This window comes from Halichoerus grypus, chromosome 8, assembly GCF_964656455.1.
Source record: "Halichoerus grypus chromosome 8, mHalGry1.hap1.1, whole genome shotgun sequence".
NCBI classification, from domain to species: Eukaryota; Metazoa; Chordata; class Mammalia; order Carnivora; family Phocidae; genus Halichoerus; species Halichoerus grypus.
In genome coordinates, this window is record NC_135719.1 from 28,099,653 (window position 1) to 28,119,304 (window position 19,652).

General features: G+C 43.5%; 1 protein-coding gene across 4 annotated transcripts in view; it reads left to right on the forward strand.

The window, feature by feature from the left end:
* Window positions 1-4,402: 4,402 nt before the first annotated feature.
* The window catches only part of FAN1 (FANCD2 and FANCI associated nuclease 1), a 31,112-nt gene continuing 15,862 nt past the window's right edge, over window positions 4,403-19,652 (forward strand). For all 4 annotated transcript variants that reach the window (XM_036076847.2, XM_036076848.2, XM_078078984.1 and 1 more), the window contains exons 1-5: window positions 4,403-4,489; window positions 5,121-6,536; window positions 8,704-8,844; window positions 10,980-11,181; window positions 16,580-16,813. In XM_036076847.2, coding sequence (XP_035932740.2) covers window positions 5,282-6,536; window positions 8,704-8,844; window positions 10,980-11,181; window positions 16,580-16,813 — 1,832 coding nt within the window. In that variant the 5' untranslated portion in view covers window positions 4,403-4,489; window positions 5,121-5,281. The remainder of the gene's footprint in view (window positions 4,490-5,120; window positions 6,537-8,703; window positions 8,845-10,979; window positions 11,182-16,579; window positions 16,814-19,652) is intronic.

Below are 19,652 nucleotides of genomic sequence, written 5' to 3' on the forward strand. Positions count from 1 at the left end.
TTACTAGAAAGTTTTTAATTTAACTATAGTCGTGTTTATCAATCTCTTATTTTATGGTAGCACTTTTTCTCTTATTTAAGGAATCCTATAATCCCTTCAAGATAATAAAATTATCTCTTATGCAGGCATATCTCATGTTATTGTATTTTACTTTATTGTGCTTTGCAGATACTGCGTTTTTTTTTAAATGTAATTTTATTATGTTATGTTAATCACCATACATTACATCATTAGTTTTTGATGTAGTGTTCCATGATTCATTGTTTGGATACTGCGTTTTTACAAATTGAAGGTTTGTGGCAACCCTGTGAATGTTGAGCAAGTCTATAGGCACAATTTTTCCAACAGCATTTGCTCATTTCATGTCTCTGGGTCGCATTTTGGTAATTTTTGCAATATTTCAAACTTTTTCATTATTGTATTTGTTATGGTGATCTGTGATCAGTGATTTGCTGAAAGCTCAGATGATGGTTAGCATTTTTTAGCAATAAAGTATTTTTAAATTAAGGCATATACATAGTTTTTTTTTTTAGACAGTGCTGTTGCACACTTAATGGACTGCAGTGTAGTATAAACATAATTTTTATATGCACTGAGAAACCAAAAAATTCATTTGATTTGCTTTATTGTGATACTTTATTGTGCTCTGGAACCAAACCCATATCTCTGAGGAATGCCTGAATTCTAAAAGTTTTGAAATTTGCTTTTCACAATTGTTACTTTAATCTTGTTAGCCTTTTAATCTTTGTATTTATTTGGTGTGAGGTAGGGATCCAATTTCATTTTTCCACATAGGTAACCTATTCTCAAAAGCCATTTATTGAACAGTCAGATTTCCCTCAGTACCCTACAACATTTACTGTGTTGGGGACTGGATTTATTGCATTCCCATAAATAGTTTGGGATTTTCTTGTGCTATGCTATTTATTTCATTACTTGGCCAACCCCTTCACTTGTGAACTGTATCCCATCCCCTCACCTACCTAAGAATATTACTCCAGCAAGTCTCCTTTCTCTCTCCTGCTTCAGATTTCATTCTACCTGAATGTTCCTATCAGCATATAAACATACTGGTTTTTTTCCCATCTTAAATAAACAAAACTCTTAGCCCCACCTCCCCTTTTAGCTCTGCTATACCTCTCTGCTTTCCTTCATTACAAAACCTCTTGAAGTCTACACCTCCTGTTGTTGGAGAGGAAAAACTTTTCCTCTGCCCTCTTAGATTTAGTGCCTGGGGGCCTGTGAATTAAACTGACAAAAGAAGATGAACAGGAAAAATTATTCATATACTTATGGGAGCTTACAAAAGAAGTAGCTTGATAAATGGTTAAAGTTAGGGAAAGGAAGGGGTTAGAAAAGGTCTTTGGGGAAGAGCACATGAGTTTCTAGAAGAACAAATGGGAGATCAGAAAGTTTGTGATAATGGTTGTTCATGCAGGTGGGGGTAGTTTTTCCATTTTTGTGGCCATAAGATTTCCCTGGAGAGAGAATTTATGGTAGATATTCTCTAGGTCTCCTTCCTGGTAATAAAAGCCACCCCCATCCACCTCCCCCCCCCCAAAGAGGGAATTTATGGCAGCCTGATTTCCTAGAAGTTTCTTTTAGTCAGACAAGGGAAGCTCCAGGAAGGCTTCTTTCTGTATCTGTTGAATCCCAAATGCCTTCAGCTTAAAATAATCTTCATACCAACTCGGGTTTTGAATGGGTCCCTGTATTGTCTCCAATTCCTGTCTCCCCATCTTTCTTGAATCCTATTCAATCATCCCACTGTTCCACAATAGCTTTTGTCAAAGGTACCAAATACCCTCCACATTGTTAGATCTAATGGTTGCCTTCAATGCTCATCGTCCATTCCAGCTGCATCTGACACCCCCCCAATCCTCAACACACATCATTCACCTGGGTTTCTGGAAGCTAGCTCTTTTCCTTCTTTCTCACCGGTAACTTCTCAGACTCGTTTGCTGGCTCACTCTCATCTCCCTTCTTTTTATTGCACTGTCCAGTCTTCCTGACCTTTTAATTCTCTATTTGTAGTTACTCCGTGGTATCATATATTGATACCATATAAAGCCTGATGATTCCCGAATTTTTATTTCCTGACCTGATTTAATTAATGAACTCAAGTGTCTTCATCCACAACAATGTCTGATTGGCATTTCAAACTTACATGTTGCCATGGTTTGAACGTTCGTGTATGCCCCACCCCTCCTGCCCCAAATTCATGTTGAAATGCTAACCCCCAATGTAATGGTATTAGGAGGTGAGGCCTTTGAGAGGTGATTAGGTCATGAGAGTGGAGCCCTCGTGAATGGGAATTGTGCTCTTATAAAACAGACCTTACAGGGCTCCCTAGCCCCTTTCACCCTGTGAGGATACAACGAGAAGCCTGGGATCCAGAAGAAGCACCTGACCATGCTGGCACCCTGATCTTGGACTTCTAGCCAAGAGAAATGTGAGAAGTAAACTTCTGTTATTTGTAAGCCATCCAGTCTGTGAGTGGACTGACATGTGTCTGAAACTGAACTCATGATTTTTTTTCCCCTCCATCCTTCTAGTTGATGGGCCAAAGTTTTTCTTTCCCTCATACCTTACATCTTTTACCATAAACAAATTCTTTTTTTTTTTTTTTAAGATTTTATTTATTTATTTGACAGAGAGATAGAGAGCACAAGCAGGGGGAGCAGCAGAGGGAGAGGGAGAAGCAGGCTTCCCGCTGAGCAGGGAGCCCAATGCGGGGCTCCATCCCAGGACCCTGGGATCATGACCTGAGCCAAAGGCAGACGCTCAACCAACTGAGCTACCCAGGCGCCCCTACCATGAGCAAATTCTGTTGGTTATACCTACTCAATGTATCCAGAATCTTGGATATTTCTTACAACTAAAACATTAGCCCTCTGACCCAAGCCGCTATCATCTCTCCCCATCATCTATGCTTAACAGGGGGAGTGGTTCCTCCATATCACTCACAGTAAATGCTAAAATCCATGTGAACAGCCAGGCCTTTTATCAAATGTCAGCAGACTATAGCCAGAGGCCAAATGTGGTCAGCTATTTGTAAATAAAGTTTTATTGTAACACAGTCACACTCATATTACATATCCTCTATGGCTGCTTTCACACTACAGCAGTGTGACCAGAGGCCCTATGGCCAGCAAAGCCTAAAACATTTATTACCTGCCCTTTACAGAAAATGTTTGGTACCCTACATGATCTGCCCTCTGCTACCTCGCTCACTTCCCTTCTGCTCCAGTGACTTGTCTCGGCCTTCTTGGTGTTTTTAGATTTGTTAGGCAAGTTTCTACCTCAGGGAACACTACCTGTTGCTGTTTCATCTGCTTACAATTCCCTTCTCTCAAGTATTCACTGCTTTACCTCCTTCAAGTCTGCTCAAAGATTACCTTCTTCAGCGAAGCCTTTTCTTACCACTTTCACATTGTAATCCTCCTCCCTGCCCTCCCCCTGAGGTTCCTGGCTTTCTCTTCAAAGTATTCGTCTTTTAATTGTCTACATCGTTGATTTTTTTGTTTTTTCTCTGTCTTCCTCCACCAGAATGCATTCTCCGGGGAGGCAGGGATTTTTCTCCCAGTCCTCATTCTGTTCACTGCCATATTTCGAGCATCAAGGACATTACGTGACAGGAGGTAGGCACTCAATACATATTTGTTGGTGAATTCCCTATTCATGTCCCTTTTCTCTTTGGCCTGCTCATTTATTCATGCCTTCATCTTACACGTATTTACGGAGTAATTACACGTGCTGGCCCCAGATATAAGCACTGGTAAAGGGCAACACGGGGCCCCTGTGCTCAGGCATTCTGGATCATTCATGGGGATGCTGGAACCAGCTGGTATCAGTGCTCAAGAGCTGAGTGATACACTTTCTGTTTCAGGTAAATTTTTCCGTTGTTAAGCAGCATTATACACTAAACTGTATAACTTCACAATGAAGCCATATGAAAACCAGGAATAATGACTACTCCACACTCACTACTCCTAACTCCTTGACTACATTTTATTGTTCCTTTGCTCCTAAGGTTAGTCACATCTTCTGCAGCAAGGCGGCGGGCAGCACATCCACGGGAAAGTTCAGCGCAGCGCAGAGCCCTCCGCGCGGACTCGCGGGCGCGTGGTCACTGGCGCCCCCGCGTGCATCTGCCCGCAGGAGGCCGCTTCGCCGTGACACTGAGTGCGCCCCGCCACAGGCCACCTTCCCACCGTCTCGGGACAGGGGTTCCCTCCGAGTGCACGTACAGGGGTCTCCAGGTGTGGAGGAGGGGGTGCACGGGGGCCCCCTGGACGGCTCGGCCAGCTTCGGCCCCTCTGGCTGGGGGAAAGCCTTTACTGTGGAAGGGAGGAGGATCGATCACTCGGGCCTCCATTTGCCGAGCCTGTGCCGAGCCGAGACGCGGGGATCGGCTGGGAATGCCTGGGCGCGCGGAGCCCGGTGGGAAGCGCGGGGCGGCCCGCTGGGGTCGCGGGCTGGCTTTCTGGTGGGCGCTGCGGGCTCGAGGGGATCGCGCGGGCGGGTAGAGGCGGCCGGACGGGGAGGGGGGAGGAAGGGCGGACGGGAGGGCGTGGTGGCGGAGCCCAGGTGCGCGTCCCAGGTGCGCGTCCCAGGTGCGCGCACGCGGCCCCAGGGGGAAGGGCCGGCCGTGCTCCCCAGAGCCTCGGAAGTTCGGTGGCCGAAGCTGCACTGGGCGCCCCAAGCGTGTTGACAGATGCCCGCGACTTGGAGGGTTCCTCTGTACCGGCCTGTGAGACTGAAGGGACTCTGGGGATCGTGCAGATAGATAGGCATTCTCTTCGCCCGGAAACAGTTACTGATGCAGTGGTTTTAAAAAGGGATCTAGAGTAGTTAGATTTTCCCTTTTTAAAAAAAATGGATAATTTTAGAGCGTAAGAAGTCTCAGAAATTATCCCTGCGGAGCAGGGTTGGGCTCGTTTTATGGCTAAGGGTCACACCGAGATTGCAGGTAGACCTGGAAGTAGAGCCCTGTCCCAAGTCCAGGATTTTCCTCCTTATCTCAAGGGATACTGCCATTGCATGTTTTACTTTACACCCCCCCCCCCACGTTGTTGAATTCATAACAGTTTTTAATCCACGTGTGTTTTATTTTGTAGGAAGAAGAAATTGACTAAATGAAAAACATGAAGTCAAATAGAATTAGAATCCCACTTGCTATTATTTCAAGTCAGGGACGTAAAAGTATACTAGTGCTGTCTTTCCCCAGTGATATCCTGGGTTTTATTACTGGAAACACCCCATTTTTCTAATACTCATTATGTCCGGAGGGAAATCTCCTGTGAAGAAAAAACCTCGTAGAAGTTTATCAATCAGTAAAACTAAAAAAAATGAGTGTAACTCTATTATTTCGTTTTTTAACAATGTCCCACCTGCTAAACTTGCCTGCCCCATTTGTAGTAAAATGGTGCCGAGATACGACTTAAACCGGCATCTTGATGAAAAGTGTGCTAACAGTGATGACATCACCCCAGTTGATCTGAGGCATGTTGGCTTAGAGAATTCAAATGGGTCCCCAGTAAATTTAACCAATACTGTCTTAGAAAATGTAACGCCAGAAAAGTTGTCACCATCAAAGACAAGTTTAACCCCTGACCAAAGTGATTCAGCAAAAATGGACATAAAACAGACCAGTCCCTACTTTAAAAATAATAATGACTTGGCATGCAAAAGTCCAGATAAGCTGAGACATCATAATGTGAAAGTCATTACTTTGGGAAGCCTATCATCTAAATTGTCCAGAAGATACATAGAGGCTAAAAGATCAATATGTAAGGAGAATGAAGAATTTGCCAGTAAGAGTCCACAGAGTCCCTCATCCACAGTGGTTAGGAGCCCAGTTGATAAGTGTTCAGAGACTGAGGACAAGGATCAAATTTTGGAGAACAGTTCTCAAAAGGAAAACGTGTTTACCTGTGACTCTCTTAAGGAACAGAGAACTTCTGAACATACTGTAGAAGGCACTAAAGTACTGGAAGCTGAAAGCCAAAAGGCTACCCAGGAATGTGGGAGATCACCCCTCACCCCTGCCTTCTCAGATAACGCTTCTGTGTTATTTTCACCAAATTTAACTCCTGGGAATCCATTGAGATCTACTTCAGAGGACAGTCTTGAGTGGGAGACTATCACAGGAATAGATGGTAAAGATGTTGAAAAATGTGAGGCAGGTAGTTGTGAAGAAGTAAAAATGACTGTTGCTTCAGATGCTAAAACACAGTTGTCAGATTGGGAGGCAAAATCTCATAGTTCTACACATGATGATTCTAAAGGTTGTAACATCCAGGACCTTCTGGAAAGTGACAGTGACTTAAAGAATGAAATCACTTGCAGAATTCCTTCGGAGGAGGGGTCAAGCTGTGATGTTCCTGATAGAACAATTACAGTACCACCAAGTCATCCTTACTACCTTCAGAGTTTCCTGGTGGTGCTGAAAGCTGTATTTGAGAACGAAGAGGATAGGATGCTCTTCGATGAACATGAGCAGGAAATTGTAACTAAATTTTATCAGTTATCAGGTATCTTAACCTTGTGTGCTTCCAAGTTTTTGTTTTCCATTTGCTGTCCTGATTTGGCCAGTAATCTAATGACCACAAGGAGTCAGTGTGGTTCTGTGAGTCCTCTGGGAATACTCAGGGAAATCAGCCAGCTACAAGGTTTGAGAAGAATATGCTTGAAAAAGAGACAGGATTTTGTGTCTGGTAATGTCTGCTTCTGTGGTATCATCTCCTTACAAGCTGTACTTTGGTTTTAATGGAAGCAGCTGTTTTTCCTTTATATGTATATTTGAAGGTTATAAAACAGCCTTTTCCAGGTTAAAAAAAATACAGTGATTTAGAAAAGGGTACTTTGCATTCTGAGCGTGTAATCAAGCTTAACTTAGGTTCTATTGTTTTCACATACCATTTTCTCAAAAATGAAGTAAAATACAGGAAAGAACAAACCAAGGTATATTAAGGCATATTTTTTTCCTCCGATAATATTTTAGGTTTCTGGGCCCTGCCTTTTAAGGTCAGGGTGTGGAGGAATTGGAAACTTTCAGGCTAAATTGGTGCATTTAAAAATATTGGTCTATGCTCAGTTCCTTGGCAGCCGGTGGTGGTTCTATGCTGACAGTGCAGATTTGGAGCAAAAGCCACCCTTGTTGCACTGCTAATCCAACGGGCCATGATGGCTTTATGGAGCCAAGTTCCCCCTGAGGTAGGAAAAGCTTACTTGGGGGCTACGCTGATCTCTCATAGTTTGCAGTCAGGTCTGACTCTTGAGTTAAAAAAAAAAAATATTACCAGTAATGTTCAAGAGGAGGGTTTTTGTTTTAAGTAAACACAGTGGAATTACAGTCTTTGTATTACTTTTTAACATGTGAGTGATACTTCTCTGGGCACAGTTGCATAAATTATCCACACAGCCTCCATCTCCACTTGCGCTGTCCTCACCAGAACATGGGCATAAATGACACCACATTGACTCTTCTAACTACAGAAGTCACAGATCTTTGGTTGGCTGCTGCTTGCATTCGTGTGAGCATTCGAGTACTACATGGCTCTGTGCTTCTGTATAATTGAGAAGTATGAATAGTTTACCTAGTGCAAGTTCTGTAGATTCTTGTGTGTGGCTCCCCACAGATATCATTTGCAATGTCTCTGTGTGAAAATAAGTGCTAATCGAGTTGGCCTCTTTAAAGAAAAAAGGGGGATTTTAAAAGTTGAAGATTTAAGAAGTATAATTACAGCATTTTAGAATTGGTAGAAATTTAAAGATAATCCAGATAACAGGAAAACTGTGATCAGGTTAATTAAATAACTTTACCAAGATCACTGAGTTAGGGATGGCTGCCTTACCAAAGCTACACGTATTTTGAAAATCTTTTCAGATTATTTTCAGCCAACAATAGAATCATGCATATTAAACTGAAAGCAGAGAACAAAATAACTGGAATTCTGGGTAGGGCTTCTTTTAAGGGAGGAAAAACGGTGGTGGCTGGAAAATGGGAATCCTGGTTCTTTGAACTTTTGAAATGGCCAATAACCACTATCAATATTGGAACTTTTTAGTGGTTGATCCACCAATAATCGAATACCTCATCTTGTTTAATCTTTTCACCAACTTTGGGAAGATGGTGTTATTGCCCCAGCCCCCCTTTTTTTTAACAGAAGAGAAAATGGAGTCTCAGTGAGGTTCATAGACTTGTATAGTTCAGAAGTGGCAGAGCTGGCCCGGGGCTTCCCACCCTGGATGCTCTTCCTGTCCTGTGGTGACAGGCACACAGGGCAAGGAGATGTCTCCGTGGGGACTTCTATCTGAAATAAATTATATTTTCCAAAGGAAGAGAAAGATTTTCTTGGAAGATCATTTGAGCAAGCATTGAGTGTATTTATTTACTTTTTTAAGATGTATTTTAAGAGAGAGCACAAGTGTGCGTGTTGACGGGGGGAGAGGCAGAGGGAGAGACTCTCGAGCAGACTCTCTGTGGAGCCCCATGCGGGGCTTGGTCTCATGACCCATGAAATCATGACCTGAGCCAAAACCAAGAGTCAGATGCTTAACCGACTGAACCACCCAGGTGCCTCAGCATAAGTGTATTTTTAATAGAATGTATTTTATTTTTAAACTCAGTTTTGAAACGTGAATATTGGTTGTGTTGAGAAGAGAGATTTTTCACTATTTTTCTTAACTTTATTGCAGCTAGTGGTCAGAAGTTATATGTAAGACTTTTTCAACGTAAATTTGGCTGGATTAAGATGAATAAATTGGAATACGAAGAGATTGCCTCTGACCTAACACCTGTGATTGGAGAATTGCAGCAAGCAGGCTTTCTGCAGACAGGTATGATTAGTCAAAGGAAATGTAAAATGAAAATAGGACATGAAGAACTAAGTTCCTGCAGAACAGTGGTGATAACTAGTATGGTGTCCTCTCCCGGTTGGTGCCTGGTAAATAGTAATTGTTTTTGTTTTTGTTTTAGTTGAGTTTTTAACCTTAGGACAACACATTATTCATGTTAAAGCCATTATTAGCCTGGATGAAGACTACTGTTGTTTTCTTGACTCATGTTTAGGACGATAAAGTCCTCTCTGGATAGCTATGTGGCTGTGGGCCACCGGAGAAACTCCTCCTTCTCAGCTCTCACCTTCCAGCAGGAATCTGACTCATTCAGACACCTCATCTTTGTGATAGAATAAAGCTCGTTTGCTTGCAGCTAATACTGCCTCTGCAAGCTTCATCCACCCCCTCCTGCACACACATAGAGCTCTTAGAGTTTCGAAGTTCGTTGATGTAAGCCGAGGAGACTGTTAAGTAGCCTTGCTGGTCTTGTCCTTGAGCACCTACCCATACTGAATGCAGTATTGTACTGGAAACGTAGGTGGAGGGAGAATGGGAGTCTTGCGTAATTGCTGACAGTTTAGACCGAAATAAGCAAATCAGGCAAAAGCCAGGTGGTGTCTGTGTGGAAGTTTGTTGAGGAGAGCGGTTAGTAAGGTGAGGTTAGGTGCGGTGGTGGGGCTGGGGGCAAAGCAGAGAGGTGCCCTGAAGAAGTTCAAATGTGAGGGACTAGGCAGCGGGACACGGGGCCCTGCTTGGAGCACTGCTTCCCGCATGTCAGTGCCCTAAGGGTCACCTGGGAGCTTCTGTCCTTACCTGACTTGGAGCATTTAATGCAGATTCATAAATTCACAAGTTTGCTAGGCTTCCCAGGGGAGCCTTGACTTACCTTTAAATGACCTTTAAGCAACAAAACCAGAACCCCAGTGGCTCATTGTTGCACTCAGTCAAGTCCAAGTCCTGTCGTCGATGTGCACGAGCCGTGGGCCCGGGCTCTGCTGCCCTTCCTGCTCACTCCACCAGTGCTGCAGAGCCCTTGGTGTTCCTCAGCGTGCTCGGTGCACTCCCCTCTCCGAGCCTCATACTTGCTGCCCCACGCTCCCTGGCTCCCTGCACGTGCTCCCTCATTTCATCTCACTCTGCTCTGTGTCAGCTCATCAGAGATTTGCCTGACTGCCCTGCGTACATAGCCAGCCCTCCCACCACGTTCGCTTTGCCTTCGTCAGTTTTGTCTTTCTTTATAATAGTTACCAGCACATGACACGTAGACTTGCTTGTTATGCAAGGAGGTGAGTTCCTGGTGGGTCAGGACTTGGTTTGTTCATTGTAGTGTGCCCAAGGCCATCGAACATTACTTGGTATGCAGTGTGCACCCAGTAAGTAGTTACCGAATGGAGGAAAAAGACGCTGCCCTAAGTTGTAAATGCCTTGAAGGCAGACACCAGCCAGGTCTGACTCAGCTGAATCCCGGGTCTAGCATGGTGTCTGGCTCCCATAATAGCAGACATGTCGATGTATGCTGAGTGAGTGAACCCATGAAAGGGTGTCCAGCCGGAGCCTGTGGGGAGGGAGGAGAGCTGATGGTCAAGTTTACTCTCTGACCTGTTTGGGAGAGATCGGGTTGGAGGCCTTGTAATCAGAGAGCAAATACACCAGTGAGTTTTTTAGGAGGATTTCCAAAACATAGTAGCTATCCGTATGTGTCTTTATTTTATTCAGACTTTCCTTTACTTTTTAGCGGGAAATTCTATTTTCTAACTTTTATGAGATACCTATTTTCCATTATCTGTAATAATTGGTTTGGCAAACTAATCACAATGTCTTTTTAAGAGAGGGAGGGGGGCGAGGCAGTGGGAGAGGGGGAGAGAGAATCTTAAGCAGGCTCCATGCCCAATGCAGAGCCTGATGCGGGGCTCAGTCTCACAACCCTGAGATCATGACCAGAGCCAGAAATCAAGAGTAGGATGCTTAAACAATGGAGCCACCCAGGTGCCTCTACTAATTACAATTTTACAGTAGAATTTCATTATATTTGCATCTAAATAAGCTTCATTCTTCTTAAATAGAGCTAGAAAATAGTAAAATCTTTAAAACTATGGTTTTGTTTTTGTTTTTGTTTTTTTTCAAATCCATTTCAGAGTCTGAGTTGCAAGAACTCTCTGAAGTGCTTGAACTGCTTTCTGCTCCTGAACTAAAAACCCTGGCGAAGACCTTCCACTTGGTGAATCCCAACGGACAGAAACAGCGGCTGGTGGACACCTTTCTCAAATTGGCCAAACAGCCTTCAGTTTGCATGTGGGGCAAGAATCAGCCTGGAATCGGTGCAGTGATTTTAAAAAGGTTTTGTTGGATATTATTACAGTAAAAACATATAAAATGTTGATAGTGCAGATTAATTTATGATAACAGATGGTACATTTTTTGAATTATAATTGCTTATTTCATTTGCAGTTAGATTGAGAAGGCAGAAGAGCCTTATAACAATAGCCTGGATTCTTTTTGGTTTTTATTAATAATTCTTGTAATACTATACTAGGACCAAGAAAAATCAGGAGGCAGTAGGCATTTGGTAAATTCTAATATTTTATTACTCAAGAAAAATGCAGTTTTAATTACTATTCCTACAGGATTTAAGGGTAATATATTTGGTCATATATTTATTTTAGCCAACATTTTATTGAAGTGTAATCTGTCAGTCTTAATATGCAACTTTTCTTCAGTTTAGGACATAAAATTTACCAAAAACTGTGGTTTGTTTCTTTTGCTTTTGTGAAGATCTTGAACTGTTTCAATTTGGGGAAAGATATAAAAACTTCGAGAATTTATTTCTTCTACTCACATTATCTATAAAATACAACAATCTTAACTTTAGTTTGGGAATCCACTGTTCTGGAGTTGTTGAGGATGAAGTGAGTGATGCTTTTGAAAACACTTTAAAACAATATCAGTGTTATTTATTTTGTCTAATATGTGTATATCTGAATATACACACAGACATATGTGTGCATGTGCACAAGGAACTTTCAGCTGTTACGTGCCAAGAGCCCGTCTTTATTGGGAAGATACTCCAAATACTAATCTTTTATAAAACATAGGTATAAACAAGGCATGCATTATTAAGAAAATTGTCACTAACATTCAAAAAGTTTATACCATAGATTTTTTAAAAATGTTTTAATTATTTATAGTTAAATGTTTTCTAAGTCCTTTCTTTTTAAATTTTTTTATTTTAAAGTTTATTTTAATTCCAGTCAGTTAGTATACAGTATTATATTAGCTTCAGATGTATAATATAGTGATTCAACACTTCTGTACAACACCCATTGCTCGTCATGACAAGTGTACTCCTTACTCCCCATCACCTATTTAACCCAACCCCGTACTCCCTTCCCCTCTGGTAACCATCAGTTTGTTCTCTATAATTAAGTCTGTTTCTTGGTTTCTCTCTCTCTTTTTTCCCTTTGCTTGTTTGTTTTGTTTCTTAAATTCTGCATGAGTGAAATCATACGGAATTCGTCTTTCTCTGACTTATTTCACTTAGCATAATATTCTCTGGCTCCATCCATGTCATTGCAAATGGCAAGATTTCATTCTTTTTTATGGCTGAGTAATATTCCAGTGTGTGTGTGTGTGTCTACCACATCTTTATCCATTCATCAGTTAATGGTAATGGACACCTGGGCTGCTTCTATAAGTTGGCTATTGTAAATAAAGCTGTTATAAACATCAGGGTACATGTATACCTTCGAATTAGTATTTTTGTATTCTTTGAGTAAATACCTAGTAGTGCAATTGCTGGATCATAGGATAGTTCTATTTTTAACTTTTTGAGGAACCTCCATACTGTTTTCCAGAGTGGCTGCACCACTTTGCATTCCCACCAACAGTGCAAGAGGTTTCCCCTTTCTCCACATCCTCGCCAACACCTGTTTCTTATGTTTTTGATTTTAGTCATTCTGACAGTCATTCTGTGAGGTGGTATCTCATTGTAGTTTTGATTTGCATTTCCCTGATGATGAGTATCTTTTCCTGGTGAGTCTGTTGGCCATTTCTACGTCTTCTTTGGAGAAATGTCTGTTCATGTCTTCTGCCCATTTTTTAAATTGGATTATTTGTTTTTTGGGTGTTGAGTTTTGTAAGTTCTTTATATATTTTGGATACTAACCCTTTATTGGATATGTTATTTGCAGATATCTTCTCCCATCCCACAGGTTGTCTTTTAGTTTTGTTGATTATTTCCTTCACTGTGCAGAAACTTTATTTTGATGTCCTGATAGTTTATTTTTCCTTTTTTTTCCCTGCCTTAGGAGACATATCTAGTAAGAAGTCGCTACAGTTGCTGTCAAAGAGGTTACTGCCTGTGCTCTCCTCTAGGATTTTTATGGTTTTCTGACTCACATTTAGGTCTTGAATCTATTTTGAATTTATTTTTGTGTATGGTGTAAGGAAGTGGTCCAGTTTCATTCTTTTGCAAGTTGCTGTGCAGTTTTCCTAACATCATTTGTTGAAGAGACTTTTTCCCATTGGATATTCTTTCCTACTTTATTGAAGATTAATTGACCATATAATTATGGGTTCATTTCTGGAATTTCTGTTCTGTTCCATTGATCTATGTGTCTATTTTTGTGCCAGCACCATACAGTTTTGATGACTGCAGCTCTGTGGGAGCCTGGCTGGCTCAGTTGGTAGAGCATGGGACTCTTGATCTTGGGGTCGTGAGTTCGAGCCCCATGTTGGGTGTAGAGATAACTGATTACTACAGCTTTGTAATACAACTTGAAGCCTGGAATTGTGCCTTGGCTATTTTGGGTCTTCTGTGGTTCCATACAAATTTTAGGCTTGTTTGTTCTAGTTCTGTGAAAAATGCTATTAGTATTTTGACAGGGATTGCATTAAATGTGCAGATTGCTTTGGGTAGTATAGACATTTTAACAATATTTGTTCTTCCATTCCGTGAGGATGGAATGTCTTTCCATTTCTTTGTGTCATCTTTAGTTTCTTTTATCAGCGTTTTAAGTTTTTAGAGTACAGGTCTTTCACCTCTTTGGTTAGGTTTAATGTCTTTTTTTTTCTTTTCTTTTTTTTTTTAAGATTTTATTTATTTATTTTGACAGAGACACAGCGAGAGAGGGAACACAAGCAGGGGGAGTGGGAGAGGGAGAAGCAGGCTCCCCGCTGAGCAGGGAGCCTGATGTGGGGCTCGATCCCAGGACCCTGGGATCATGACCTGAGCCGAAGGCAGATGCTTAACGACTGAGCCACCCAGGCGCTCCTAGGTTTATTTCTAGGTATCTTACTATTTTTGGTGCAATTGTTTTTTTTTTTTTTTTTTTTTTTTTTTAATTTTATTTATTTGACAGAGAGAGACACAGCGGGAGAGGGGACACAAGCAGGGGGAGTGGGAGAGGGAGAAGCGGACTCCCCGCTGAGCAGGGAGCCCGATGTGGGGCTCGATCCCAGGACCCTGGGATCATGACCTGAGCTGAAGGCAGATGCCTAACGACTGAGCCACCCAGGCGCCCCTATTTTTGGTGCAATTGTAAATGAGATTGTTTTCTTAATTTATCTTTCTGTTGCTTCATTATTGGTGTATAGAAATGCAACAGATTTCTGTACGTTGATTTTGTATCCTGCATTCTAAGTCCTTTCTTTCTTTATTTTATTTTATTTATTTATTTTTATTTATTTTATTTTTAAGATTTTATTTATTTGAGAGAGAGAGAGCGAGCCAGAGAGAGAGCACAAGTGGAGGGGAGTGGCAGAGGGAGAAGCAGACTCCCCGCTGAGCAGGGAGCCTGATGTGGGGCTCGATCCCAGGACCCTGGGACCACGACCCGAGCCGAAGGCAGACGCTTAACCGACTGAGCCACCCAGGCGCCCCTATTTAATTTTTTTAAAAGATTTTATTTATTTATTTGACACAGAGAGAGAGCGAGAGAGGGAACACAAGCACGGGGAGTGGGAGAGGGAAAAGCAGGGCTCCGGTCGAGCAGGGAGCCCGATATGGGGCTTGATCCAGCCAGGACCCTGGGATCATGACCTGAGCTGAAGGCAGACGCTTAACGACTGAGCCACCCAGGCGCCCCGTCTAAGTCCTTTCTTTAATTGTATTTAAGTATTTTATGTTATCCTTATATAACATTTTATAAGTAAGTGAACATTAAAATTAGCAGCCCTCTCTCAGCATAAGCACTAAGCATATGAACAGAAATAAAAGAAATAAGGTTAACTTTTTTTTTATCCCTGACTTTGGACTTGTAGGAACATAAGATTCTCAAGGCTATTTTAGTCGTGCTAAAATCACTTCCCTTCAAGATTGTACTTTATTTCTTCATTTTGTTGTAGATCCTAGCAATGGAACCCGAGTCTCTGACAGCCCCACAGGAGGGCAGTGCGTTGTTACCGTGCTCTGTGTTATTAGGAAGAAACAGAAAAAGGCACATTATTTATACTTTCTTAATCCCAGTAGGTAATCATTGTTTATCTTACCATGTTTAATAGTTCCTTCTGAACTCAGAGATTTGGCCATCTGGGGCATCCCTGGGGCTCTGAATGGAGATGGAGGAAGTGGACACTTTGTATCAGTCTTTGTACATGAGTGGTTCTCAATTCAGTAGTGGTGTGGTAGGAATCTCACCCCTGTCACCCTCATGTATCTGATGGTGGCACTAATTTCTACAACAGCCTAGAGATGCAGCACTGCTTTTGGGTTAATAGCTTCGGGGATGGATAGGAAAGAGAGGTCTTCCACTAGGCCAGTGGTTCTCAACTGGGGGTGACTTTGCACTCCAGGGAACATGGCATCCTGGATTGTCATGATGAAGAGGGAGGTGGGTACTACTGGCATTTAGCGAGTGGAGGCCAGTGATGCTGCCGAATACCCTGTAATGCACAGGACAGCACCCTCCTCCCCCACAAAGAATTATCCTGCCTGGATGTCAATAGTGCCAAGTTTGAGAAACCCTGTTCTGGATGGTATCCAAGTTGCAAGAGCCGGAGGGCCCATGTGGCCCTGAATTTAATTCAGACCTCCAGGCCTACCTCGAAGGCATCCAGAATCAAACTGAATTTACTCTGAGGTTACCCTGGAGTGGAGATGTTTCTGGACCACTTTGCACATCACAGAACAGCACCAAATCTTGGTACCACTTCTTGGTTCACAAAATCATGCTACCTGATCAACAGCTTTTGATAATGACATTTTGTTTTATTTTATATTTTCCAAAAAAATTTTTTATTACGTAATCTCTGTGTCCAACACGGGACTCAAACTCACAACCCCAAGATCAAGAGTTACATGCTCTACTGCCGACTGAGCCAGCCAGGCACCCAAATAATGACATTTAAAATAAAGAACTATTACTTAATCTGGATGTCACTTGTCAAGAGGTGAGAATGGCTAATGTCAAACAGGTAATACTTTTGGGAGTTTTCCTGGTATTTTACACATTCACAACCGGTGTAAATCTGTGTTGCTCTTTTATGAGCCAAACCATGTGTGAAACCATTTGGAGATAGAATTTCATTTAATCTTCACCATGTCCCTAGGTGGGCTCTGAGCCCCAAAGAGGTTAAGCTAGGCTCCAGGGTCACATAGCTGGAAGTGGTAGATTTACTTTAGGCTTAGAATAATGAATGCCACTTCTCTTTATTTTTTCTGAAAATAATTTGTAAAATCTAACATCCAAATGCTTCTTAAAAAAACCAGAAAGTTATTTCTCTACTGTATATTTTTCAGAGCTAAAGGCTTGGCGGGACAGTCACTGCGAGTCTGTAAAGGTCCTCGAGCTGTTTTCTCCCGGGTCTTGCTGCTGTTTACATTGACGGACTCGCTGGAAGATGAGGAAGCCGCCTGTGGTGGTCAGGGGCAGCTTTTTCCTGTGCTGTTGGTCAGTCTTGGCCGGATGGAGTTTCCTAGATACACCATCAATCGGAAAACCCAGATCTTCCAAGACAGAGACGATCTCATCAGGTAAGATCATATTAGCTCGTAATAATAACTGTGTCACTTTACATGTACGTAAAAGGTTTCATTATTATTACTTGCCAGTTACAGTAGAAACCTAAGTCCATAGCCAAAGGAGTTTTTGAAGTTTTTTGTTTTTTGTTGTCTTTCTGCCTTACTTGTATACGTTTTTGAGACTATAAGGAGAATGTAGAAATGTGCTTAGATTAAGGTTGCCAAAACCAATGAGTTTTGAGTTAGAACTATAAAAATTTTCCCTGGCTCATATTCCCAAATAGCTTTAGCAGGAAACATTTTGTAAATACAGACATTTGAACAAACCTGCCTTGTGAATATGTTGTTGGCACGAACAAGGCTGAAGATGAATGTTTTCCTAACAATAGTGCTTCAGATAAAGCTAATACTAATTTGTGTGTGTATACTCGAATCATGCACATGCTTGATTAGAGATTGTCACCAGTCTGTTTTGGTATATGGACTCAGTTAATGTTTGGTTTGACTGGCAAAAGTAGGTTTTGGTAAAGAATGGTTTGGTCTTAGAGGAAAAAAATACTTGGATTTCTTTTAAAAACCCATCTGATTGGAATACATTCTAATAATAAGAATATGTCCTTACTCTGTTTTGAGTTGTCTCATATCTTTTTACCTTTTCATTTTTAGTGACTTTATGCTGTTCTCCTTCATGAGACTGTGTACCCTGAAGCCAAGTTCCAATCTCTCTGTACTAATGAACTGTGAAACCACCCTGGGCCTCAGTTTCCTCATCTGTGAAGGGGGAGAATAATAGTATATTCCTCCAGATCTGTGTTAATACATGTAAAGTGCTTAGAGCCTGGCCCCTGGGGATGGCTTAGTATGTCTTAGTTAGCATTATAATTGTCCTGATTACTGGCATATCTAAGGGAGATTACTTTTTAGTTCTGTGAATGACAAAACCATGGTTGACAAGTTCAAAAGTGGGGAGCTAGGAGAAAAAAATAAACCATGCCAGATTCCTTTGAGAAAGTAGGTATCCTGTAAATAATAACTAAAACTCCTTTTGTTACCCAAAGGGCCTTAACATGTAAATGAAATTGGATTTAACTGACTTCAAGAATGGTAATTATATGATACCTGATAATACGATACCTGGTCTGAGAACTCTTACTGGCCACAGTGGTACTTGAAATAATTTATCCTGTCTTTTCTTTTTCCTCATTTATTCAATATACCTGATTTGAGTGCTGGGAACCTATTATGTGCCTAGGTGGTGGGTTGCAGCAAGAACAGAGAGGGTCTTTGCCACCATGGGTTTATGTTTTCTGGGGGAGATAGAAAATAAGACAGAAGAATTGTAGCATGTATGACTGAGGCGCAGGCTGGGCAAGTTCCACTTTGTAGAGAGTGTCCCTGGAGAGGTGACGTTTGGATTGAGACTCAGGATTGAGGGGGAGCTAGCCATGTAGGGTGTCTGCCTCTGGGCGCTGAGGCAGGAGCGAGCTTGCTGAGGTGGAGAAACTCGGAAGACCCGTGTGGCCACAGCCCCAGAGGGAGTAGTTAGACAGGAATGCAGGGCCGGGGATGCTCAGCCTCAGAAGCCCCATAAGTGGACTCGGTGTTCTCTGAGCAATGGGCAGCCGATGAAGAGGTTTAGGCAGGCCAGTGATCTGTTTCACATTTTCCAAAAGCATCCCATGGAATAGGGGGTGAAAGGAAGCAAGGGAAGCCACAAGAAGGCTGACCTAACCTTGGTGGCCCAGGCAAAGGTCTTGACCGGCTGGTGGCAGCGGCGAGGTGAATATGTACGAGCTATTTTGGAAGGAGGAGTGACAAGCCTTGATTATGATTCTGACTAGATACAGTGGGAGGACAGGCGTGAGTCGTGGGTGGCTCTGGTGTTCTGACTGGGCTGGTGGTACCATCCCTGAGCCGGGGGATCAGGAGAGGGATGGCGGGAGGGGCACGGGCACTGGGTGGGGATCGCCGTTTGGGATACCCCCTAGCCGTTCAGGTCTGGCACCGGACCTGCTGGCAGGAGCTCAGGGAGGAGCTCCAGCCTGGAGAGAGTCACCGGCAGGTGGACGGTGTTGGAAGCCCTGGAACTGGAGAGACCCCTGAGGGGGAGGAGGCGGCCTGAGCTGTGGCAGCCAGCGTTCAGAGGTCAGGGAGAGAGCAGGGACAGCCCGGAAAGTTGGGTGCGGGGTGGCCAGGAGCGCGTGCGACATGGAAGCCATAGGAGAGTGGCTCAGGGAGGGGTGGTCGCTGGTCCACCATCGCTCGGAGGCTGAGTAGATGTGCGGCCGGAAGTAGACCGTTGGATTTGGTGAGAGGTGCTTCAGGGAAACTGGTGGAGGGGGACGGTGAGGACAGTAGCCGTTCTGGGAGGAGGGGGAGTCAGGGGTTGGCCCTGAATCAGCTGCTGCCGCAGGGGAGCGTGAGGCAAGCAGTGTTGTTCTGCTGTCTGAGGGGGCGGCGGCGCGGTGCATGTGCGCTCTGCCCTGACAGCCGGCGGGAAAGGAGGGCCTGACCGAAGGGAAGAGGGGACAGCCAGAGGAGGGCGAGCCGCGGCGAGACCGGAGGGCCTGGGGTCCGGAGCACTGGCGGGAGGCTGCCGTGACGGGAAGCCGAGAGGGCCCCTCGCGTGGCCTCTGTCCCAGAGGGCGAGGTGTGCTGGGGAAGCTTGCCCCGGGGGGGCGGGGGGGTGCGGCCGGGCCGGCAAAGGACGGTTCAGTGGTCCCGCAGGGTGGGCAGCTGGGCAGGCTCCCCAGGGGAGCAGGGCTGGCCTGAGGCCTGGAAGCCCACCGGCCTGGCCCTGTTGCTTTCGTCCGCGCGGTTCAGGGAGCCGGGTGCGGGCTCAGAGGAAGTG